The sequence below is a fragment of the Notolepis coatsorum genome (genome assembly GCF_963971535.1).
Source record: "Notolepis coatsorum genome assembly, chromosome: 18".
In the NCBI taxonomy this organism is placed as follows: Eukaryota; Metazoa; Chordata; class Actinopteri; order Aulopiformes; family Paralepididae; genus Notolepis; species Notolepis coatsorum.
The window spans coordinates 50,833,659-50,859,860 of NC_140182.1; the positions used below are offsets into that span (position 1 = coordinate 50,833,659).

At 48.7% G+C, this 26,202-nt stretch overlaps 1 protein-coding gene across 1 annotated transcript in view; it reads left to right on the forward strand.

Moving 5' to 3' along the window:
* Positions 1–954: 954 nt before the first annotated feature.
* The window catches only part of tle3a (TLE family member 3, transcriptional corepressor a), a 32,070-nt gene continuing 6,822 nt past the window's right edge, over positions 955–26,202 (forward strand). Inside the window, exons 1-19 of the mRNA XM_084335468.1 lie at positions 955–1,366; positions 1,848–2,040; positions 2,636–2,736; positions 2,977–3,040; positions 4,593–4,637; positions 9,249–9,311; positions 9,599–9,703; positions 14,517–14,721; positions 15,135–15,142; positions 16,859–16,981; positions 17,878–17,928; positions 18,016–18,168; positions 23,501–23,633; positions 23,733–23,908; positions 24,566–24,639; positions 24,753–25,002; positions 25,139–25,386; positions 25,513–25,660; positions 25,907–26,057. Of these exons, the coding sequence (XP_084191594.1) occupies positions 2,017–2,040; positions 2,636–2,736; positions 2,977–3,040; positions 4,593–4,637; positions 9,249–9,311; positions 9,599–9,703; positions 14,517–14,721; positions 15,135–15,142; positions 16,859–16,981; positions 17,878–17,928; positions 18,016–18,168; positions 23,501–23,633; positions 23,733–23,908; positions 24,566–24,639; positions 24,753–25,002; positions 25,139–25,386; positions 25,513–25,660; positions 25,907–26,057 (2,122 nt within the window). The 5' untranslated portion in view covers positions 955–1,366; positions 1,848–2,016. The remainder of the gene's footprint in view (positions 1,367–1,847; positions 2,041–2,635; positions 2,737–2,976; positions 3,041–4,592; positions 4,638–9,248; positions 9,312–9,598; positions 9,704–14,516; positions 14,722–15,134; positions 15,143–16,858; positions 16,982–17,877; positions 17,929–18,015; positions 18,169–23,500; positions 23,634–23,732; positions 23,909–24,565; positions 24,640–24,752; positions 25,003–25,138; positions 25,387–25,512; positions 25,661–25,906; positions 26,058–26,202) is intronic.

A 26,202-nucleotide genomic window follows, 5' to 3' on the forward strand; every position in this document is an offset into this window, starting at 1 on the left:
AAGCAGCCATTCCAGGCACTATTCACAGGCAGAGGACCGAGGAGCACAGGCATTTGTCAGCGCTTGACCCCGCGTGGTATTGATTGACAACGCGGCTCCTTGAATGACAGGCTTGACATAACCCGACCAATCGCAAGCCGGCAAGTAAGTGTACCGCGCAGCGATTGGACGAGAAGCCTTAAAGCCACAGAATAAGTCCCACGTGGGGGAGAGTGAACCTTCAAAACAAGCGATAGGCTGTGCTCTCTCTCTCTGCTCTCGTGCTCAGACATGGCTGATGTTCATATCAGACAAAAGCAATCATCTCATTCCCCACAGCATACAGCTAGCTATCACACAGATGCTGATAGGTAGTCACACGAATATGTTTTGTAAAACTCGAGCGCAACTCAAGCAAACAATTTATGGCACATATTTGGTGGTTGTTGTCGTCGATCGACTGGACACAGACACTACTAGTGTGTCCTTCATGTAGATGGATTTTAGTCTGTATATTTTGGTGTAGTTTCGTCACATTTTAGGACTTTTCCTTGGAATATCTAATGATATTTCATTGTAACGTGGTGCTAGGAAGTTGTGTGTTCCACAGTAACCTTTTTATGGATAGAAAATGTAACAATGTCTGCATGCTACAATCCCATCTCTTATATAAACTCCCATTATTATTATTATAATTATTATTATTAAACACGACATATACCGATATATATGAATACATTTCAAAATATTTTGTAAAAAAAAATCAGCGTCGACACAGTGTTGTTGTACACGACGAGAATGATCTTGTAAATCCATGGGATGATGTCATGTATCATTGAACCCCACGTGGGGCCCGTCGTTCTCCGATAGGCAGATGTAGCCGTATTCCATTCGGAGTAATGCGATTGGACAGATAGGCGCTGCCACGGCTAGTCCAGCCCTACTGCCTGTGTGTGGCACACGGGGGGAGCCGGACAACACGGGGAAATGTGAGATCGTGGAGTACCATGTTACGCTTTTAAAAAGAATTTCAAACCTCTTCAAATCGGAAGAAAGATTTGGGGAAAACATATTTTGGGATTACCCTGCCACACAAACGGCACATTCCTTGGGAGGTTCGCGGCGAGGAAGAAATTAGTTTAAACCGAGAGTCCCGACCGCACCGAATTCTCCGAACTCGGAGAGTAGCTCTCTCTAGTCATCGAGCTGGAGACGTGCGCTCTGGAGAGGCAGAGCCATTTATTATTACCTGTAATAAATGGCTCTGTAGAGAAGATGATGCTTGTCGAGGACTGCATTCGTCGTCCGTTCACCGGAGAGGATTAAACGCATGAATGTACTTTTTTTCTCCCTTCGAGAAATCGGCCCGACGTTTTAAGACACACTGGTACGTATTAGTGGTTTTGATTTCTCGTCCGCATTTACGGGTCCGCCCGTCAACAGCCCGACGGTTCATCCCTGATACCACCCTGCAGCTCGGACTACTAGCGGCTACTATAGAGCTGCTGCCACGGTCCCGTCTTTACGCGAAGGAAGGGTTTCTTTTGTACCAAAGATTGGTTATTTTGACATTGAAGATTGTTAGCCGAACGAGCAAACCACCCAGCAGTTGATTATTAGAGGGTTATTCGTGGCATACATAATTTTGTGTTTATTACTTTGTGAATGGCGAGTGGAGGATATTGTTTTGTATTTATTGTATCACTGAGCAACTGACTGAATAAGGTCATAATAGAAAAAAAAATGCAGTTTGCATTTTCTTTCTATGATTGCGAGGGTTTTCGCCTCTTTTGTTGTTATTAGCCAGAGAGAGCTTAATACACTGCCTGTACAGTAGCATTATTCTTTTTTCTTTTTTTCTTCTTAAGATTAAACCGCGTCGTCAAGGATTTAGCATTAGAGGATTTTGACGCCCCCCCCCCACCACCGACCACATCTTGTTCCCCTGTCGTGAGAGTGGCGAACCAGTGACCAAATATCATCAATTGTACCTAAGGACCCGTTTGGTGGATAGATAAACAAAGGATACATTTCAAGATGTATCCACAAGGCCGACATCCGGTAAGACGCGTTTCCTCTATAGATACAGTAGCCCACATATTTTCTGACATTTCATAGGTGAATGTATAACATGATGACTGAGAAGCAGTCTGAAGCTGCTTGTCTAGGCAATTTGCACCAATGAACGGATACATTTAGCCTATAACTGAATTGCATAGAATAGAATTACAACTCATAACGTTTTCAGTTAATATTATAATGCATTTACGACGCACTACAAAATAATTGACTCTACCACTGTCATGGAGGCAGGCGTTCCATGCCAGAGAAGTTTGTTTACATACTCATCCATATGGCCATGTGGCCTTTTTGAATATTTAGGTGGCGATTTGTAAAGCATTTATAAAAAAGAAATTAATAAAATGTCATTTCATTGTCCCATGTTAGTGAGTTTATGCTGCATTACTATTGTGCTGTTTTGGCTGTAAAGTAGAGCCACCTCTATGCGTTTGTAATCCCTTACTTACTGCAAGTTACTTCAAAGTTAAGCCTCATGTATGAAGTATTAATGCCCCCATCGAGAACAAGATGTATAAAAACAAGAATCCTGCCACTGTTTTGATGGGCTTTATTTTATTCTGCCACACTGTTTCAGGCTCCACATCAACCAGGCCAACCTGGCTTCAAATTCACTGTAGCAGAGTCCTGTGATAGGATTAAAGATGAATTCCAGTTCCTGCAAGCGCAGTACCACAGGTAAACGCTTTAAAAACTAAAATATCAGTGTGTTACTGTGAACGTTGCACATCTTCAGAATGTCCCAGAGGACTGTCATCTGTGTGTCGTCTAATATTCAGTGTGTGTGTGTGTGGGGGCGGACTACGACAAAGTCTGCAATTTTCATCCTCTGCACGCTGCGTCCAAGCAGTTAAGAGTGAGTGATTTATTGAAAGGGCCAGAGACGCTGGAAAATTGACACCTTGTCTTCTATTTTAGTCTTAAGGTGGAGTATGACAAACTGGCCAATGAGAAGACCGAGATGCAGCGCCACTATGTCATGGTAAGATTATGTTACAATAGGGAGCAATTATGCTTCCAAATTGTGAGGCTTGTAGAGGATCCTAGTACATGGGTGGGGTGGAGCAAGCCATTGTGTTTACCTGTGCAGTGGTTAGTGTGTGGCTGAGCCTTCAGGTAACAGGGGCCCAGAGAAAGCCCCTGGCCTGGGGGGGGGGTGGTCTTCAGTTAGCTGGTCGCTGCAGGAGAAGCCTGCCTGACAGGCAGGCAGCAGTGGGCTGTGGCTCCATTATAGAACGCCCATGATCTCTTAAGGGTCAATGACTGCAGCGTTGCCCTCTCTGTGTGTGCTGATCTGATTATTCTCCTTGGAGACGCTGCGCTCAGACATATGCACGGCCATAAATTAGGTGTGAGCTGATGGGAGGAGGGCCAGAGCAGCATGTGGGGGGAAATGCACCACTGCAAACAAAATGGAGGACGTGTGGTGGATTCAGGCTGCAGTTTATTTTGTACTAAATCAGCCCCTATGGTTTTGGCGCAAACCAAAATGAGCTAGCGTACATCTTAGCAGTGCATACAACAAGGTGTGCCTTTTTCGAAACACATTTTTGTGTTGGAGGCGACGTGACGCAATCAAAGGGTTCTTCCACAGCAGTGTATTCTGTTATCCTAGGTAAACACACAGGGGGATGACTTAAACCAATACATTGAGACTGAAGTTAAACATTCTTTTCACAGGAAAAAACATGTCAGTCTGACAGGGAGGAGGTTAGGTAAACACGGGAGGGAAGTATCCCACAGCCGAGCGGCACTGTGGGCCCCGGGTGTCGGGTTACGCCGGTGCTCCGGGGCTCTGATCTCAGACAGAATGGCTCTCTTGTTTGAGAGTAATTTTCGAAGAAGCTAATGGACTGAATAATGCAACGGCCTCATCAAATAGACGCTGACTGGAAAGCCATTTCTGCCCCCCCCGACCGCGACTCTGCGTAGGGCTCTGCGGGATTACGTTTCAGCCGCGGCGCACTGACCAAGGCCCCCGAAATATGGAGAGTGTTGAGTAACGGCATTAGGCTTGAGTAAACAGGCATCCCAGGGTTTAAGGTGTTGATCAATAATTCTAAGCCCTTTCTTCCAGGCGGTGTGTCAGCCACCACAGACACCAAGACCCATCGACTCGCGCCGGTGCAGATATTCACCGCCGGCTGTACCGTTTCTGTGCCGTTACTGTCCCCTCACATCCCCGGGGCATTTAAGCCCATCGTGTTTTTGTCTCGCTTGAAGCCGTGTGGGCGTTTAGGCCCTAAATCAAATCGCTCTGGTCTTTTTAATGCTATTAAACGCAGACGTTGAATATTGTAGCGATCTATTAGAATATTGATGACCTAACTAGATTTGTAAGTACAATTTGTGTTACGTTATCATTATTTTGCTGATGGTATGCAAATGAAGCGCCTCATTTCTTTTTAAAGGATTTTGCGGTAATTACATTCGCGAGTGTCGGCGCAACTTGACTGTAGAGAGTGACTAATTGATTTCAAGTCGTCGGGAGAGTAAATGAACTAACCCAAGTTGTTGTTGTCTTTCCTTTGCAGTATTACGAGATGTCCTACGGGCTGAACATAGAGATGCACAAACAGGTAGGTGCCACCGGGTCCCAGTTCTCCTTCAGCTCAGCACCATTTGCTCTTATGTCATGCTCTGGTTGGGATTCCTTAGGGCATGACATAAGAGTAAACGGGCCGGCGTGTGAACGCGTGACATAAGAACAAAATGGTCGGCGTGTGAATACGGCCGATTGTGTCTAGTGACGGAGGGCGGGGGGGGTGGCACTCCCCGTCGTCCACACTCCCCCAGTGTGACGGGAGCCACTCATAAGGCTGTGAAGTGAACTGTGTGTTGACGGTAGTGGGCTGTAAACAGACAGGGGTCACTGCACATGTAGGCGATGCACTGGCCTCAGACGCACTAGCAGCACGTATGCTAACACCACTGCTTTGCCTTTGGAATCTGCCGGTGGTGTAAAGGTAGATTTGCCTAACGGCTTTTGATAAGATTAAAGGCAGACTTTGGCAGTGCCGGCCTTTGACTTGCTGATTAAAGGGAGAGGGCTGCTGCTATGTCAGTGATTTTCTTTAAGGAAGGCATTAATTACAGAAGGGGGTAAAAGTCCTTTCCTCTGGCGTTTTATGTGCTCTGGCCTTGGCTGACTTGACGCTTTTCTCACCAATAGGAAGTTCCATCCCCATTGATATGGCTTCTTAGGATCAATTGTATTGGTGCGCTTGCAGTGATAAGTAACATGCGAGCGGGTAATCCTTAGATTCCCCAGGCTCTCTGCAGCGGCCGTCCCTCCTCCAGCAGCCTGCGGAGGTTAATGGCGGCCGCGGGGACATGGCGGACTGGAGTGGTGGGGTGATCCATCAGCCCTCTGGGTGTCACGCTGCCACATGTCTGTCAGGGCTGCGGCCGCTCTGATGGCTTCTGTCGGGCACTTATCTCCAGCCAGGGGAGAGAGGAGCGCGGAGGGGGGATGGGCCGGCACTGCCCGGCAGCAGGATGGGGGAGGGGCCGGGGGGCGGCAGGCTGCCTCTGTGTAAACAGGTTAATCGACTGATCCATTTTAGCGTCTGACTTTTATCAGGAACCTCAACAGAGCTGATGGAAGAGCTTGAATAATTCATCAGTGAGGCCCTAACCTGCTGAACGGTGTGTTTGTGAGCAAACAGTCAGTGTGGGCCCCACCGACCCAGCACTCTACCCCTCCCCCCACACAACCCCAGCTTAGAACCCCAGCCCTCTACCCCCCCCCCCCCCCAACTGACCCCAGCTTAGAACACCAACCCTCTACCCTCCGCCCAGGCAGGGGGGGAGGAGGAGACGGGCGAGTGGTTAACAACAGGCGAGGTTGGGCCGCCAGATTATTGGATGCACATAGGCATATTATTTCCCTGCCAGGGGATTTATTTTGTAGTGAGGAAATCCATTCCTCTAACTGTGCCTTTTTCATTACTGTGTGTCGGCATAATGCGGCTTTCAGGACGCATACCAGCACAGCTCAGATGGGCTGTCGATGCGGTAGTGCTGTCTGATCCTCTCTGCCAGCCGCGGCACTATGGAGGAACATACAGCTAATTTGATGTCCTCTGATGTCAGCCAGCAATTACCATGTCTGGTGCTTATTTCCATGTGGGGGTGCGGGGCGTGCAGGGTTTGGTAAAGCACAACCGGTTTGGAGGATTAACTAGTGGCTGTTACCTGTTGTAACGTAACACAGATGTGTGGAGCCACGTAGAGCCAGAGTGTGTGTGTGTGTGTGTGTGTGTGTGTGTGTGTTGGTTAGCTGCGGGGCATTGGAGCTCGTTGAGAGATGAATGATTTATACTTCGGGCCTCAAGGAATTATTTGCTAAGGAGCTAACTATCTCCCCGTACTGGGGGCCAAAACAAACCTGGCCGGCCGAGGAGCGAGTTTGCAGTGCTCTTACAAAAGGAGTGTAGTGATGACGAGTCCCCCCCCTTATCCTCTCATCAGTCATCTGGCCTGGGGCTGGGAGCGGAGCAGTGCAGTCATTCAGAGTCGGGTCCACTCAGCTAGACAGTAGTGTAATGATGATATTAAATGTATATATATATATTTCATTACTATTATTAGATGGTCATGCGTTGTTGTTGTTGTTAGACTAGGTTTAACGCTTTGAAGGTTGCCGTCTACATTCCTTCAGAAACCCTGTGGGACTGCTGATGATGCAGAGGTTAAATCATTGTAATGATCCATGCATCCATTTAGAGACTGTCTCCTGGCCGTGGGGTCGGAACAGATCGATGCAGGTAAATTCAGATGTCAATTAACAATTTGGCCCGAACCCGGCTGCACACTAACCCAGACTCTGAGGCCTGGCGTGACGTCTCAATGTGGCCCTACTGAAGAAAAGGCCCAATTTACTTGTTACTAGGGAGGGAGGGAGAGAGACAGAGAGAGAGCGGGAGAGAATGCTGTCATCTTGGACAAATTGGAGGCCCTCTCAATCTGACTGGGTCAAGTATTGTTTATGGATGGATCACGTGACCAGAGCCATGAGTTGTTTTCCCTGTATATTTAATGCTCATCAGTGTCCCACTCCATTTTTCCCCCATTGCTGATAGCAACAGAAGAATAGCGTTCTGCAGGCCGCTGACAGGCTGGTGAGAGTGCTCTTAAAGTGGTGCTAGACAGGTCCGAGTACCTGTAATTGTGTAGCTGAGCGCAGAGCTGGCCTCTCGAGGGCCCGGCTGTCATCTGCTTAAAGCGACAACAGCCTTGCTTCTATCTGCCAGTAGAAGTGGAAACCCTCGCTCCCTCCCCGTCCCGCTCTCCTGATCACCGTGTCCATCTCTGGCGATCGCCGGTCGGCCGACTGCGTGTCGGTCGTGTGGTTGTGTTGCAAGAGTGGAGAAGACAGCCAGTTGTCGGGAGGCCATGTTGGAGCGGTGACCTCCTGACCTCTCTCCACCAGCTGTCGCCATGACACTAAGCTTCGGAGGGACGGACTGTGCTCGCTCGAGGCCTTTTCACAAATCCTGTCAAATGTTCGACCGCTATTGACATGGCTTATCTCAACAAACAAGGATTATACAAGCTCTGCAGCTTTTCAACCATTTCTGAGAGCTTTCTTGAGCTCTTGCTAGAGCACTTACTACCCAGCGTTAATGCCCGTAAAACCTCTCCGACCCTTTCATCACTTCATTATTAGATATAGATCACATGTTTTTGTTTGCGACTGTGGAATTGTGGGTCGTTTTGTAATCGGCCGCGAGGAAAAGGAACAGTGGAGTTGGCCGATGAATTCCGGCCCTTCCGTTTCACACTCTCCATGCTACCGTATTATTACTTCCAGATGAGTGCGTGTGGTTCCAGGCCTGTGTTTTGCTCCCATCTGATATTAAACCCGAGCCTGTTTGTCCCACACTGGCCCACTCAGCCAAGCGTCCGCGGCGCTGTAGACCCCCCCCCCCCCACCGCATGGCTCGTTCCGTCGGACATTACTCTCCGATCTCGCTGGCTCCGCTCAGAGGTAATATGTCTTGCTGCAAAAAATAAATTAAAAAAAGCGCCTGCCATTTCTGCCATGTGTAATAAATAAGCTGGCGATCTCTAAAGTACATTGTGTGTTGCTGCTCCGAATGAGAAATAGGAGAAAACCCCTGTGATGTGTTTGTGTTCTGCTTGTGGCCGTGGCTTGACCTGCAGCTCATAAATTCCACAGATGATGTAGGTTTGGCTGTTGTTTTTTCTACTTCAACCTTCGACGCTGCTGTTGTCCGCCCTGCTGTCATCCGCTGCCTGGCCAGTGTTTTACCCCCCCACCCCACCCGCCCGACGCTCTCTTTAGCTCCCATTCATTTGCTGTGTTCATCTGATCGACAGGCTGAAAATTCAATTTAATGACCTGCCTCCGAGCACGTAATATGATTTTAAAGCCTGTTACGGTCAAGCAGAGGTGCCATTTGCATAATGATCCCGGCGAGATAGGGCTCCAGTCGTTGCCATGGCAGTGGGTAGACGGGCAGAAGAATGGAGGCGGGGCTCCCGTGGATGGATGGGAGGCTGGGGAGGAGGAGGAGGAGGGTGAGGGGGTGGAGGAGCGGTTTACTGCTATGAGAAATGGCCGAGACTCGAGTCTCGGAAAGAGCAGGCTTTAGAGAGGACCGCGCTAACATTTCCAGGCCAGTAGTTGTCCTCTAATGGTATTGATCACAGACCTGAGGTGAACACGTTGCCCTAAAGGTCATTATGGTCTGTAGTCGTGCACGTTGCTTATTCATCAGCTAAAGGCAGTGTGTAATTAGACTCCCCATCATCGGTGTGGTGTAAATACACAGGGAAGTGTGGCCGGCGGGGCTGACTTCCTGGGTGTGGTTGGGTGTTTACAGTCTGCCTGAGGTTAACTGCAGGACGGCAGTAGAGGAGGATGAGGGGAAGGCGGGCAGAGTGGAAGAGGATGCTCTTAACACGGCAGCACTCCGCCTGCTCATATCCGTTTAGTGTGGAGTGCACTCTCAGCACAGCTGTGCTCCATCCCCCTGGGCTCTCCTAATGTTTTAAATATTTCAAATGTCAATATCATGCTGTTTAGAGGATGTTGAGTCAAGCAGTTCTGATTGCCGCGGTAATTGACTTAATCGGTGTAAACATTAAATGGGGGTTATATGATGTCACCGGCTGCCTTGTGCCTCGCCGTCTAAACCGTGCTCCTCTCTTTTGTTTTCCAGACGGAGATTGCCAAACGGCTCAATGCAATTTTAGCTCAAATTATGCCTTTCCTGTCACAAGAGGTGAGTTTCTTCTGAACGCTCCCACCGCACAATGTCATACCTCTCTCACCGCCAGACAAACCAGTAGGGGCTTGTCACTGTGCTTAATTTGTCACAAACTCTGCGTTCCAAAAAGTAACCTTTTTCAAAACCTTAAGGTTAGACGTTTTTGAGTAATTGTTAATGACACTTTTTTAATAAGATGTCAGTAAAGGCTCTGAATGTTAAGCGTGAAATTGACAAGTTAAACGTGTGTGATAGGTGTTTATGTGTCCCGCTGAGCATGTCCTCTTCTCATTGTCCCCCAGCACCAACAGCAGGTTGCTCAGGCAGTGGAGAGGGCTAAGCAGGTGACGATGACTGAGCTGAATGCCATCATCGGGGTACGTGGACTTCCCAATCTGCCTCTCACCGTGTGTATACTCCCTTTTATTCCTCTTCATTTGACTTGGCTACGGGGCAAACCTGCACAGAGTCTTTTCTGACACGTCCTCAACTCCTTAAAACAAAATGACAATTTGTTTCCCAGTGGAAGAAGGAAAGCCGTTATCAATGGTTTTCACTGATCCATCCCGGTCATACCGTCCTTAGACTGGGGCGAAACCGAGCAGCCATTACAAGGTGTTCAGCCATTGTTCTAAGATAACGTGCAGATTTGCCCCTATGACTTAACGATAACAGCAGCTGATGACTTTTGACTAATTTCTGTTCCAATCTATCAATGTTTTAACTTTTTAGGGCTGTCGATCAATACATTTGTCTTTAATGCATTAATTGCATGATAGGCTCGCACTAATCACGATTAACACAGGTTACAAAATATGTAGCAAAATGCATCTGTAGGGGCTACGGTCATAAGAAACACGTGAGAAAATGGTTAGAGAAAGTAATCATAAGAACTTATGGGTCACAGGAGTCTTCAATAACGTTGAGTGGTGATTTTGTTCACTGATATCACAATATCTTTGCTGGCAAACTACTCCTTAGGACAATCTCTGCTACATAACAATAACTACATAGCGTAGCTCAACCTGTGTAATGTTACTCCATATGTGTTGCTTCACTGGGAAAGACAGTACATCACTGCATCGTTTATACAAGATGGTTTCATCCAAAAGCCAGTTCGGAAACTTTGTATAATGAAATTAGACGTTCAGGGGATGTCTGGTGACTCATCCTGCTTTGTGTGTCAGAATGATCAGGAACACACCAGCCCACACGACAGAATGTTGAAGCTTTGGAAGGTGGTTGGGGTCAAAAAGGGTAACGCAATTTATTGCGTACATTTCTTTTAAGGCGTTAAGGTTTTCAAATTAATCTGAAAAATGAACGCAGTAATATTGACAGCCCTAGTTTTAGTTGTTGTGGTGGTTTTTATTTGAAGAATGAATGCAAGTAAGCAGTTCCACTATAGCAGAACGCCTGGTGTGCTGTTCCAGCGCTAGTCTCAGCGGTATCTTCACTGCCTTGTTGTGTGTTTATAGATGGGAGGCTGGGAGCTCATGAGATCCCCCTCGCAGCCTGTATTGCTTTAATTGGCTAAGGTTTTAACGAGGAGGCTCATCCCTCACTGCTGACCTGGATAGCTGTGGGAATTAAAGGCAGAGAGGTTGGGTGGAAGCCAGCCAGTGCTGCTAGCTAGCCTGAGACGAGCACACGCAGCAGTCCCACTATAGTACAGCTCTAAGTCCTGCAGTCTGCTCCGCCGCATCCAGCCAGTAATGTATGGTCTTCATCACAGCCTCAAGCCACCATCTGCTCCTCATTGATCACCAGCAGCCAGCCTGTCCTCCTCCCACTGAACTGATTGGTGCCCCCCCCCCCCCAAATACAAAGCTTGTGCTATCAGTGGTCTTATTACTGGGAGTTCAGGCCTCTCTGCTTCACGTGGTCTTTAGCATGCACAGGAGGCTGACTGGGATGGCTGACTAGATGACTGGAGGTGCATATTGGAATTCAATTAATGCCCCTTCTGTGACCTTTCATTCCAGGGTAATTCCAGGCTCCCTGGAATTTCTCTTGAGTAGGTGTGTCTTGAGGTGATGGAAAGCTATTTGTTTTCTTCTTGTTGTTTTTAGTTTTTATCTCCTGGACTGAAGCAGATGGTTCATAACCTTTGCTGAGTCATACTAGGCTAGGCTGCTAATCTCCAGAAAGCCACATTGGTTAGTGGTAACTACATATTTATGTTATGTTATGTAAGGTAGAATATATTTGAATTAAATATTCAGTTGTTTTTAAGGTGTTTCTGCTTTTTATCAGAAAGCAGTGTGGAATGACGGAGAGAGCTGACATGCTAGATTTGAACCCACGACATTGTAACTACATGGTGCACACACACCATAACCTGTTGTGCCACCAGGACGCCCCCAGAATGTTGTAATTGGTGGAGATGTGATCGGTTCACTCTCGCCGTCTGGTAGTCCTCGTCTGGCTGGAGACGGTTGCAGACGTTGCCGCGGTCCATTCATGATTTACGTATGTGGACCAATTTGGCCCTTTTCCAGCACCATGAAACATTCAGGTACGCTTCTCGTACCACGTTGGTGGGAATGGAAATGTAGCGATGTTTACGAATACGTTCCCATTAGTTATTCATTGAGGAGTAGCTCTGTAGGCATGCCAAAGGCCTCATGCATATTGTACGACAAGGTGAGGCGAGAGAGCTTGCCAGGCAGGCAGACAGGCAGCAGCCAGGAGACAGAGGCATGCCTTATTGATGGGTTCAGGGCCATTAATAGGATGCATCTAGGACAGCTGGTGGTGGAGGAGAGATGATACTGCTGACTGGTGGTGGTGGTGGCGGCTGCTTGATTAGAAAGACCCCTCAACATGGAGGTCTGCTAAGGAGCAGTTCAACTTAGCCCACTTCACCACCAGTGATCAGCTACCTTCAATGTGTTGGCCGTTTGTTTAAATGACATGAAACAAGGGATGACAAACCAAGGTTATCTTCTTTACAAAAAGCTACATTAATTCCATCCCTCGCTTCAATGCCATTTTAATTGTGTCTGGTGTGTGTGTGGGGGGGGGGGTATCCAGACCTCCAGCTGTAGTTCTGACCAGCCTCTCTCTCCTCCTCTACTCTCCTCCTCCACTCTCCTCCTCTACTCTACTACTCTCCTCCTCTACTCTACTCTACTCTACTCTACTCTCCTCAGCAGCAGCAAGCTGGCTATCCAGCTCTCATGGTCAGTGGCTTCCAGAGATGTGTGGGTGTGTGGGTGTGGTGTGTGTAGGAGCTTGAAAGGCTTGTGCATGTTGCATGACAACTAGTCCTGCGCGTGTTGATGTGTGTTTCACTATAGTCAGTTCACAACAGATGTGCCTAATTTTCCTGCTAGTCTTTTCTATGTCTTAAGCAGTGAATGACTACGGTAGCTGTATTCACCCTGAGACAAACAATGAGCACAAGACCCGGTCTTTATGGAGGAATATTAAATTAGAGGGAATGGGCCACAGCCTCCTTTCTTTATTTATTATTGTCTTCACCGCTGGCCTTCTAATGAGGGCCCTGGCTGATCAGCCATGCATATTAGCCATCAGTGCCTCATTAAACACAATGAGCAGGGATGGCTCTCCCCTGCCAATGAACTGCTGCTTAATTTCCCTCATGGACATCATATCATAACTCTCCCTGTCTCTCTGTCTCTTACTCTCTCTCTTCTCTCTCTTCTCTCTCTCTCTCTCTCTTACTCACTCACTCACTCACTCACTCACTCACTCACTCACTCACTCACTCACTCCCGCTCATGCACATTTTCTAATTGGATAGACAGCCCTATGGAGCAGAGGGCAAGGTTGCAGGTCCATATCCCCAGTTACTCACTACTCCACAACTCCCCTCCACTCTACCTGCTGTGCAGATAATGGGGAAAGCGATAAGCAATTAAAACGCCCATCCAGATAGGACTTTTTAAAATTTATTTTTAATTTAATGGACATATTGTGATCACATGCCCTCATAAGACCCACTGAACATCCTCGTCTTATAATGAAACTGTGAATATATGGCCAATTCGTACCCATTGAATGACATTTTAATCGTTCTCCAGGCGTTAGGCTGATTAATCGCACTGAGCCATGTGACTGACCGACCGCCTCCCTGATCGTTACAAAGTGCCTAATATTCTGGGAATGACCGTAAATGGTCAGTGATTGAACTGGGGTCTTGTAAAAAAACGAGGCAGTGCGTGCCATAACAGCAGCTGCATTATTCAGCTTGCTCTGTATAATAAATTGCTGATGTCTTTATTGGTGGCTCAGCTAAGTATTATTTAACCTTGCTTTAAACTGCTTTAAACTGCTTACTTCCATACTGAGTGGCTTTTAACTCTCATACATTTCACCTGCCTCTCAAATATTGATGAGAATATTGGAGGGTTGACTGAGTGCCAGCATGGGACCCCTGGAGCAGCCTCCCAGACACACACACACGTCTTTCTCTCTCTTACACACATAGACGCAGCCGCACACACACACACAATGTCTGTCTGTCTCTCTCTTTATGCACACACACACACACACTAACACAGCTGCTGGCACTTGGTGCGGCCTCTGCGTCTCCAGGTTTGGGTGTGCAGATGACTCATGCACTGTTAATCCCGGCCTGTGAATGTGAATGTGAGGGGGAGGGGGGGGGGGTAAATAAAGCAAGCTGTGTTTAAAGAGCAGGTAGTTGTTTAGCCCGCAGGCTGACAGCTTCCTCCCTCTCCTCTAAGAGGATTGGCCCAACTCACCGCTGGCTGTGGTGCCGCACTGTGAAAAGCGCTAGTTTACTCTGCATGGAATGCTAACTCTGGATTCCTCTGGATGCAGCAGCATGGCTGTGTGAGACTTTTTGATGTGTCATGTCCATTAATACAGTTATGATGAATACTCCCGTTGTTGAGCCGGGGCCGAGTCTCTTGAGGGTCCGGTGTGCAACGTGTTGAGCAGTTGATGGTTAGAAGCCCCTCACTTGCTTTTTCCCCGGGCCAGATCCGGGGCTTATGCCACCCTGGCCTGGTATGAAAATAGCTCTGGGACGGACGGCCCTCTGATCCCCACAGCAATAGAAGTGTGAATGTGCTAATAATCTGCGCGGGCCGCGCGGAGCAAATAGGGGGGGGGGGGGGGGGGGTTATCGGAGCGGCTGGTGTTTAGCGCGTGGCGTCTTGCTGCCCTTTCCCTCCCTCCCGACCCACTCGCTTTGTCTCGTCTGTCTCTCTCCCCGTCTGTCTGTAGCAGCAGCAGCTCCAAGCGCAGCACCTCTCCCACGCCGCCCACGGCCCCCCCATCCAGCTGCCCCCCCACCCCTCGGGCCTGCAGCCCCCCGGGATACCCCCCGTGCCGGGGGCCGGCTCGGGCCTGCTGGCGCTGGGCGCCCTGGGCAGCCAGGCACACCTCCCCGTGAAGGACGAGAAGAACCACCATGACCTGGAGCACAGAGGTGAGCGCCGAGCAGCTGCTCAGACCCTTCGCTTTATTATCTTAGGTTTTCAAAATGTACGTCGTCTCTGTTTTAAACGTCTTAGTGAACAGATGTGAAGCGAGGGAGGGCGGGCGGGGGGGGTGTTCAGGAGCCTCAGGCCCTTTTAGGTGAGGAGCCCGTCCTGTCTGCTCACATTCTCTCTGGGTAATGAGCTGGTACATTCCCTGCACACGGCTGTTCAGCAGCTCCAGCGGTGCTGATAAGAGGGGCCTCCCAGTCAGACCTCTCACTTCAACCGCCAGCATTTGTTATGATATGCTAACCGACTTGTTTTTCTCTTTTTCCCCGTTCGACCCCGCCCGGCTCGCCGTTGTCGTCTCCTCCTCCTCTTCCTACTCCTCTTCCTCCTCCCGCCTCCGGGATCGCCGCAGAGAGCACGGTGAGTCTCCCGAACCGCGCTTGCCGCGCGGAGAGTCTGGCCACGCGCTTTGTCTCTCGCATTTCCATTTCTAATGTCATGCAAATGTCAAGTGAAAATTCTTGGCTAACAACATGCTGAAGCCGCATTCATGCACTGCTGTAATCTGCTCTCAATAAAATGATTAATGGGAAATGAGGTTTGTAATATAAACCCTGTGCATTTAATCCAGGAGGGGAAGCGACTCGTATCACGCGGGAGAGATTAGGAGCTCTGTAATTTCATCACAATTAAAGGAAGACTTGGACTTTCCCTTCTTAAAGGATTTATTTGATCCCCCCACTGTCTCCTGTGTGTTTACCAGCAGTCCAGCACACTCTCTCTCTCTCTCTCTCTCTCTCTCTCTCTCTCCCTCCGCCTCTGCCTGTGATAAATATTTATGAACACAAATGCAGAATAGTTTTTTCCCCCCCCTCTTTCTCCCCTTGCCTGGCTGAACCCGCTAAAGCATTTATTTGAATGGCTGCGATCTCTGATGACTTGTGATGGGCCTGTGAGATTGTGTTTCCGTGGGCTGAATGGGTGCAGTCATGTCTGAAGACATGGAACTCCTGGGGCGATTATCGGGCCTGTTTTGTTGCCGCGCTCTTGTCCCAGGTCATCTGATAGCGGAGTGGTGACTTTGGTTAATGAGTCACGCTAAGCATGTCTTTAAAGGTCAGCCATTATGCAGACGGTGGCCCTTTGCCCGGACCGCTCGTCCATCGCCCTTTGTTCACCACCGCGGGTGACTCTGTCCGCGGCGTCACCGTTGGACCTCGGAGGACGGGTCGGACGGGTGGGGGGGGGCTTGACTGTTTCTGGGTATATAGCAAAGAACTCTGAAAGCCTCTGGACACCTGCCTAGGTCCTCCCATTCTATTGGCCTTGGGAGTGAGCTGTCCCGGCCTGTGTGGGCAGGCCAGGCTCCGTGAAGAGGCGGCAGCCAGGCCCGCGCTGCCAGGCCCACCGGCAGGTTATAGATCCCTCTCCTCTTTATGTCGGAGCTCAAAGCCTGCCGTTCAAAGCCGAGTGGAACTGACATGGTGCCCAAGCACACCATGGCAATCAATGCCCCCCCCCATCTCTTCCCCCTCCTCCCGTCTTTCTTTCACTCTCTCTCTCTCTCTCTCTCTCTCTCACTCTCTTTCTCTCTCTCTCTCTCTCTCTCCCTCTCTCTCTCCCTCCCTCTCTTTCTCTCTCTCTCTCTCTCTCTCTCTCTCTCTCTCTCTCTCTCTCACGCTCAGCCTGGCTGAATCCAGAGAAAGAGCCTCTGTTCAGCACCAACACACTGCTGAATCCAGAGAAAGAGCCTCTGTTCAGCACCAACACACTGCTCATGTCCCTGTGAGGCTGTTTGTTGTCCGGTTATGAGGAGGAGGAGGGAGCCCGGCTCTGGAAAACAAGCCCCCCCCTTCAGCGGAGATAACAGCCAGTTCTGTTGTGCGGCCAGAGACAGGCTTGTGTGTTCGATGGATGGGGGTTGGCTGGTGTCAGGGCACTGTTTGGAGCTGGCCTGCAGCTGCCTGCTTTAAGAGCCCGTCCACAGTGGTGTGTGTGTGAACGAGACATTTTTAGTGTGTGGATTGGCAGCCGCTGCTCCTCCTCATGAATGGAAACCAGACGGATGCAACTCTTATTTGACTATGAATGAAGAAGCGCTAATAAGCCCTGTGTTTTCACGTTTTGTCCCGGCAGAATAACTCTATCTCCCCGTCAGACAGTCTGCGCACCGCCAGCGAGAAGCACCGCAGCTCCTCCGACTACAGCCTGGACTCCAAGAAGCGCAAGGTGGAGGAGAAGGACAGCATGAGCAGATATGTGAGTCACCGGCTCCTCGGGGCAGAAACCCTCAGACGACTCACGTTCTCAGCACGGAGATCTATGCCTCGTCTCCACTAGCCAGGGTTTAGCCCCGCTGTGGCCTGTCTGGCACACAGTGAGCGTCTCCATTGTCTTTAGAACCTTCGCCAAATCTGACTGGACCCCCGGCTGAGATGGCCATCTTTCACAACCCGGCCAGACCTGGACAAAGCTGGCTGGGACTGTCGTTGTATCATCATGGTTTAGCTTGTAGCTCCACAGTTGTTGAGTGTGAATTTTGAAAGGTTGCCTAGCAACTGGAGAGTTTACAAAGAAATGCAATGGAGACGCAAACCCAACCAATACCATACAATACTAAACCATGGTTAGCCCCAGCCAGGCTGAACATGGCTAATGGAGACATGGCACTATTCTGCCTTACAAAGGCAACAAGCGGTAACTTCCGTAGTACCACTCTACATATTTATACCACCATATCTACACCCCTCTATATGTATATTTATACCACCATATCTACATCCCTCTATATGTATATTTATACCACCATATCTGCACCCCTCTACATGTGAATGAATACTACTACAGTAGTCTCCAGTTCCTAACGCACAACTCACTACTGTAGTGACTTGTCAATTACAAACACTTACAACACAAACAAAGACAGAACTCACCCCAGTCCTTAACCATCTATACGTACTGTGTATGATAATTACAACAGGGCAGCTGTTTCAACTGCAAATCACCATGTGGCACCATTCATGTTTCTGCACTAAAAGATGCATTAGGAACTAGAGACTACTGTACATCACTGCTGCCCTACAAAGGCAGACTACAGGAAGTGAGGTTGTAGGGCAGTAGCGTCTCCACTGATTCCCTTTAATATCGCTTCACAGGACAGTGACGGAGAGAAAAGCGACGATCTGGTTGTAGACGTGTCCAATGAGGTGAGTTGAGGCCAGAATGCAACTGCAAACAGCCTACTGTAATGGAAGCAGAGTGATATAATATAAATGGACCCATCTGTTCCCCAGGACCCCGCCACTCCACGGGCGAGCCCCGCCCACTCGCCACCCGAGAATGGCATCGACAAACCCCGCCCCCCAAAGAAGGACACGCCCAACAGCCCCGCGTCTGTGGCGTCGTCCGGAAGCACCCCGTCCTCCAAGGCCAAGGAGCTCAGTCATGTGAGTCACGACGGCAGACCTCCTTAACTGGGACAGGAAGGAGCCGGAGAGAGGGATGTGTGTGAAGTAAACCCAGGATCAGGGAGGGCTCTGGGTGCTTTGAGATCAGGGAGGGCTCTGGGTGCTTTGAGATCAGGGAGGGCTCTGGGTGCTTTGAGATCAGGGAGGGCTCCGGGTGCTTTGAGATCAGGGAGGGCTCCGGGTGCTTTGAGATCAGGGAGGGCTCCGCCCCCGGGTGCTTTAAGATCAGGGAGGGCTCCGCCCGGGTGCTTTAAAGGAAAACTCCAACATTTTGGGAAATTCGCTTATTTAACATCTTCCCTGGAGTTAGACAAGAAGATACATACCTTTTTTGTCTCTGTGCATGCATTTAGCTTTGGGAACAGTCGCTCCGTTAGCGTAGCTTAGCTTCATCACTGGAAGTGGGGGAGGAGAATAGCCTGACGTTCCCTTACAGTGTATACAGTCACCAAATACACTCCAAATACAACTCCAAAACGTTCATGTAAACATGTTGTGACCTGTGTATTTACCACGTGGAGAAATAAAAAATTATTGAATTAGACAATTACGTTTTCTAAGCAAATATACTCTGAATTTTTTTTTGCCTAAGCACTCGTCTCTGCGCGCAGCCAGTGATTTCTACGTGAAGCCGTGTTTGTGGACATTCTCATTAATTCAAAGGATCCAAACCGATTGAAGTTTATGGATACCATGACTTAAAATCCTCTTACCTTGACGATTAAAACAGTAATCCAATGGCTGGTATTGATAATATAATACTAACTACTGCACGTAGCTAACCGGAGCTAACACAGAACCGGACGGTCAGTAAAGCAAATATGACTACCTTTCTGGGGGGTTTCAAAATAAAAGAGCGACGTCTATAGCAGCAGAAATAGTTTATTTTGTACATTATCTAACGTTAACATAGGGCTGGGCGATAAAACGATAACGATAACTATCGCGATAAATTATTTCCTCGAAATAAACATGCAACGTGGTCGCAAAGTTTCGATATATCGATTTTCCAAGCTTGGATATGAGCATACGCACTAACAACCAATCAGTGAAGGAGATGGCCGAGAGCGAAGGAGACCCGCGCTGCACCTCTGGGTAGAGAGGTAGGACTCAAGGCTGGCTAGGGTAATTAGCTTGCACGGCGCTATTTTATATATTTACGTGCAGAGTATGTGTGTGGCGTGAATTCTGATGCCACGGTTATAGTAGTGTGTGGTATACGGTGGACGTCGTTGCAATGTATTGGGGCGGAACAGAGTATTTTAGGGATATTTAGTACATTGGAAATATGGCTGGCTAGGATAATTAGCTTGCACGCCGGAATTGTATAGTTTGGCTGGCTAGGATAATTAGCTTGCACGGCGCTATTTTATATATTTATGTGCCGAGTGTGTGTGTGGCGTGAATTCTGATGCCACGGTTATAGTAGTGTGTGGTATACGGTAGGGGTGGGACGATACATCGATCCAGATCGATACATCGATGTAATTATCAACAATCGAATCGGATCGATGCGATGTAATAAGATCGATTCATATCGATACTCTTATTTTGAAAATCCTGTGGCGAGTCTCATATCCGCCCAAGAACAACAGCAGTAGCTCCGTGTGTGTAGATGTTACAGCATAGCATTCTCCCTTTCTGTGTGTGTGTGTGTGCGCGCGTCTTTGGAAAGACCAGATGAGGTCAGAGGAGTTTGATGTTTAAATGTTATTTAAACATAAACAATATAAGGTAATACATAATAAATGTAGGCCTATACATGATCATGCAACATCAACAAATTGTTGTAGGAACGGTTTGGGAGAGGGAGGTTGTGAGTTTTGAGTTCCAAAAAATGTAGCTTAAAGTTTAAAGCTCAATATATAAAAACGTGGCACTTTACAGTGAACAGGAGGTCTATTTGTATTAAAAACAATAGATTGATTTTCCTTTAAATGTCTGGAAGAGCTCAAAAATACAAATGTCAAATGATATTTTCATTACCTTTTTTTTGTTGATCTAAATGTTACTGATTGTGTTAAATGGGCATATGATATCATCTCATATCGATCGCAGGCACCGGAATCTAATCGTATCGTATTGTATCGTGAGAGACTTTGTGATATCGGCAAATATCGTATCGTTGTCCAAAGAATCGATATCGTATCGTATCATGATGAAACTGGTGATTCCCACCCCTAGTATACGGTGGACGTTGTTCCAATGTATTGGGGCGGAACAGAGTATTTTAGGGATATTTAGTACATTGGAAATATGGCTGGCTAGGATAATTAGCTTGCACGGCGCAATTTTATAGTTTGACTGGCTAGGACAATTAGCTTGCACGGCGCTATTTTATATATTTACGTGAACAGAGTATTTTAGGGATATTTAGTACATTGTCATGGGATACACTGCTCGCTCTGGCTAACTGCTAACGTGCGCGGACTGATGACGACATCAACTCGAGACATTCGCAGCAGAAAAACAAGTCTATTAATAGCCCGTCCATCGGCGCCGGGCATAAGAAGTTAATTAAACTTGACGGACATTATATCGACGATAATTATCGATATCGAGTTATATGAGAAAATTTTTATCGCAATAACGTTTTTGGCCATATCGCCCAGCCCTACGTTAACACGAACCTAAACTAACGTTACAACTAACCTAAAGTTAGTTTAGGTTCGTGTTAATGTTAGATAATGTACAAAATAAACTTTTCCGCTGCTATAAACTTCTCACTTTTATTTTGAAAACCCCAGAAAGGAAGTCATTATATTTGCTTTACTGACCGTCTGGTTCTGTGTTAGCTCCGGTTAGCTACGTGCAGTAGTTAGTATTATATTATCAATACTAGCCATTGGATTACTGTTTTCTAAATTGGGGAGGCTTTTAATCGTCAAGGTAAGAGGATTTTAAGTCATGGTATCCATAAACTTCAATCGGTTCGGATCCTTTGAATTAAGGAGAATGTCCACAAACACGGCTTCACGTAGAAATCACTGGCTGCGCGCAGAGACGAGTGCTTAGGCAAAAAATACTTCAGAGTATATTTGCTTAGAAAACGTAATTGTCTAATTCTATAATTTTTAATTTCTCCACGTGGTAAATACACAGGTCACAACATGTTTACATGAACGTTTTGGAGTTGTATTTGGAGTGTATTTGGTGACTGTATACACTGTAAGGGAACGTCAGGCTATTGTCCTCCCCCACTTCCAGTGATGAAGCTAAGCTACGCTAACGGAGCGACTGTTCCCAAAGCTAAATGCATGCACAGAGACAAAAAAGGTATGTATCTTCTTGTCTAACAACAGGGAAGATGTTAAATAAGCTAATTTCCCAAAATGTTGGAGTTTTCCTTTAAGATCAGGGAGGGCTCCGGGTGCTTTAAGACCAGGGAGGGCTCCGCCCAGGTGCTTTTAGATCAGGGAGGGCTCCGGGTGCTTTGAGATCAGGGAGGGCTCCGGGTGCTTTGAGATCAGGGAGGGCTCCGGGTGCTTTGAGATCAGGGAGGGCTCTGGGTGCTTTAAGATCAGGGAGGGCTCCGGGTGCTTTAAGATCAGGGAGAGCTCCGGGTGCTTTGAGATCAGGGAGGGCTCCGGGTGCTTTAAGATCAGGGAGGGCTCCGGGTGCTTTGAGATCAGGGAGGGCTCTGCCCGGGTGCTTTAGGATCAGGGAGGGCTCCGCCCGGGTGCTTTAGGATCAGGGAGGGCTCCGCCCGGGTGCTTTAGGATCAGGGAGGGCTCCGGGTGCTTTAAGATCAGGGAGGGCTCCGCCCGGGTGCTTTAGGATCAGGGAGGGCTCCGCCCGGGTGCTTTAAGATCAGGGAGGGCTCCGCCCGGGTGCTTTAAGATCAGGGAGGGCTCCGCCCGGGTGCTTTAAGACCAGGGAGGGCTCCGGGTGCTTTGAGATCAGGGAGGGCTCCGGGTGCTTTAAGACCAGGGAGGGCTCCGGGTGCTTTGAGACCAGGGAGGGCTCCGCCCGGGTGCTTTAAGACCAGGGAGGGCTCCGCCCGGGTGCTTTAAGACCAGGGAGGGCTTCGCCCGGGTGCTTTAAGATCAGGGAGGGCTCCGGGTGCTTTAAGACCAGGGAGGGCTCCGGGTGCTTTAACTCATTGACTGCCACGCTGTTTTGCCATCTTTACTCTTATTGACCATTTTCACGATGTTTGCGGACCCATCATATATTCTATATTATAGCTGGAGACAATAGTATGGCTCATTTGACAGGCACTATTTATAGTCCAACACTGACAAACCAGTTCATTTCTACATACTTTTCTTTGTACGCTATTCCACGGTAAACATCGCCCTGTTTAAAAAAAAATCCAGTCTCGTTTTCTAGATCGCGAGATATGTGTTCTATGCATATGCGCAAATCGTTCGGGTTGCTCGCCTGAAACCTATATTATTTCCAAATCAAAGGTATATACCATATAGATGTGTCTTCACAAAGTCATCAAGGGGGGGGGGGGGGGGTCGTTTTATGAAGCTGCGATCGTTACCAAAAGCATGTTTTAGGTTCTGTAAAATACGACGCTGTGATCAATACAAATCGCGATCGCCATTACGGGTGTGCATTGGGCCTGGCTAAAATACGGAAAACAATAGGTTTCAGGCGAGCAAATCCGCGACAGATGGCTGTGTACTGCTTCACTTTGAGGGGGAAGAGATTCCTGCAGACAGAGGCACAGAGGCACCGAGAGACACCTTAGAGACCCAGTTCAAAAGGTAGGCGATACTGCCACCTGTCGGGATTCGATCGTCATTGCAATGGACCTGTCTCAAAACCTATCAAAACCTATTGTAACGTAGGCAGCGGTGCCAAGGAGACACAGGCAGGTCCGCGCGAGTGTTTAGAATGGGGAAAATCGAGAAAAAGCATCTAAACCCGTACTATCTCGGGTTTGGCGCACAACGGTTGGATTCGAAACCCGAACTATCTGGAGTTTGGTGCAGAATGAGTTAAGATCAAGGAGGGCTCCGGGTGCTTTAAGTGTATAACTAAACACAGGGATAATGTGGTCCTGCACCGGGACCACTCAGGTCCTCTCTGTTAAGAGCTCAGTGTATTTACTATTTAACTGTCCCAGGACACCCTGCCTCCTGCCGTGGGAACAGATTAAAGCTGAAGCAATGAGTCTCCGTTGTAGATGTAATAGGGTTTGGACTAAATAGCAGTTTATAGCTCTACAGAACTATGAGGGTTGTTGGAATTAGATTGGATTATGTTCAGTTTGCTCTCAAATTGTCAGTTTGCACAGTGCCTTGTTCTTTTTGTCAATGTGCGCTCTTTCTCTCTCTCTCCCCTTTTCCCTCAACAGAATGACAAATCCTCTACGCCTGGTCTCAAGTCCAACACCCCCACCCCCCGCAACGATGCCCCCACCCCTGGCACCAGCTCCACCCCTGGGCTCAGGCCCATCCTGGGCAAACCACCAGGCATGGAGGCTCTGGGTTAGTGCTGTTCCCATTCCAACCTAGTCGCCTGTGTCTCTGGCTGTGTTCAGCACTGATGTCCTCTTATTTTGTCTCTGTCTGTCCATCCATCTCCAGCAGCCCCTGCTCTGCGCACCCCTCTGTCCATCGCAGGCTCCTACCCAACCCCCTTCGCCATGATGGGTCACCATGATCTGAACGGAGGTCTGACCAGTCCTGGTGTGTACGCTGGCCTGCATATCTCTCCCCAGATGAGTGCAGCAGCGGCCGCAGCCTATGGACGCTCCCCCATGGTGAGACTCCCTGCTCCGCTGTGTTTGAGGATCAGGCTTGAGAAGGTTCTTTACAAAGTGTAACCCACTGCAGATAACCTGGTTTTAAAATTGTAACAATAACGCAGTCCTCAGAAATGTAGGGGTGTAATTAGCTAGTTTTCACTTACTTTGTGATTACTTTGCCTTTAATAGTCCATGCAAAACATGTATCCCAATACACGAACTGCAATTTTTTTTTTTTTTTTTTTTTTTTTTTAAGATTTTTTTTTGGCGTTTTATCGCTTTATTTCTACTGGGCAGTCCAGTAGTGAGAGACAGGGGAGGAATGGGAGACAGAGTGGGGGGAAGACATTCGGCAAATAACGACGGGTTTGGGAGTCGAACCCGGGTTGGCTGTGTCGCGGCTGACCGCGCTATGTGGTTCGCCACTGGGGCGCCCCCAATTTTACCATTTTGACTCTCTCTATAATCTTACAATGTCAACAAATGTCTTTTTCCATTCAAACGTGTCCCCAAGTAATCACCTACCCCCCTGCCCCCTGCAAATCTGTTATCTAAAAACAGTTTTTATGGTTACTCTCATGGCTTACAGTTCTATAATGGGTGATCTGCTTACAATCAGAGCTCCATAACAGCTCTCAGTCACTCAAAGACTTCTATCTGGTCATCTTTCAGGGCTTCGATCCACACACCCATATGAGAGCTCCTGGCCTCCCAGCCAGCCTCACATCCCTCTCTGGCGGGAAGCCGTAAGTATCTCACCAAATACACAAGGAAACTCATTCTGTTGTCCTTCGACACTAGCGTCAGTAGTGACCTGTGACACCGACATAGGGTAACACGAGCCTGTCCCTGGTTTCAGAGCCTACTCCTTCCACGTCAGTGCCGACGGCCAGATGCAGCCCGTGCCCTTCCCGCCGGATGCCCTGATAGGCCCCGGTATTCCACGTCACGCCCGTCAGATCAACACACTGAGCCATGGTGAAGTGGTGTGTGCCGTCACCATTAGCAACCCCACACGTCACGTCTACACTGGTGGCAAGGGCTGCGTCAAGATCTGGGACATCAGCCAGCCTGGCAGCAAGAGCCCCGTGTCCCAACTGGACTGTCTGGTGAGGACCTCCGTCCAGTCGTCCTCTCGGGTGGCTTCATAATACCATGGCAGGAATGCAGTCCACTCTTCCATTCCACTCTCCCCGGTGTCCTCCCTGCCCCTGTATTGATTTACTCTGTCCTCCTGTGCAACAGAACAGGGATAACTACATCCGCTCCTGTAAGCTGCTGCCTGACGGACGCACATTGATCGTCGGAGGCGAGGCCAGCACGCTGACCATCTGGGACCTGGCCTCGCAGACGCCCCGGATCAAGGCCGAGCTCACCTCCTCGGCCCCGGCCTGCTACGCCCTGGCCATCAGCCCAGATGCCAAAGTCTGCTTCTCCTGCTGCAGCGACGGGAACATCGCCGTCTGGGACCTCCACAACCAGACCCTCGTCAGGTGGGAAGCAGACTTCAGTCACTTATCACTTATCTCGCGTTGGACTGCGGACTCGCCACCAGATAAAGTTGTTGTGGTTTGTTGGGAAATATTTCTGACTCTCTCCTGCAACTGTGATTAATGTAGGCAGTTCCAGGGTCACACGGACGGTGCGAGTTGCATTGACATCTCCCACGACGGCACTAAGCTGTGGACGGGCGGTCTGGACAACACGGTGCGCTCCTGGGACCTGAGAGAGGGCCGACAGCTCCAGCAGCACGACTTCACCTCACAGGTACAACTGAAGAAAAGTCCACTTAAGAACATTATAGAATTGACATGACCCCGTCTTATACTGTAGATGCAGCCTAAGAACATAGAAGATGATTTGACTTTATTGTCAATGTACAGTACACGAGGCCTATCCCTCCTAGTTACACATACACACAGTCCCCCACTCATATGCAGGATAGAAATAAAGTTACTGTAGATAGTGGCGTGGAGTCCAGGGTCACTGACCACTGCCCTTCCCCCTCCACAGATCTTCTCGCTGGGCTACTGTCCGACTGGAGAGTGGCTGGCTGTGGGTATGGAGAGCAGCAACGTGGAGGTGCTTCACCACACCAAGCCTGACAAGTACCAGCTCCACCTCCATGAGAGCTGTGTCCTCTCCCTCAAGTTTGCTTACTGCGGTATGAGCACACACACACACACACACACACACACACACACACACACACACACACACAGATCGCTGACATTACTTTTTAGCTAGGGGACCTTAGCCCTTCTACAGCTGATTTAGCGGTAATACTGCAGTGTCCTTTTCACGGTCTG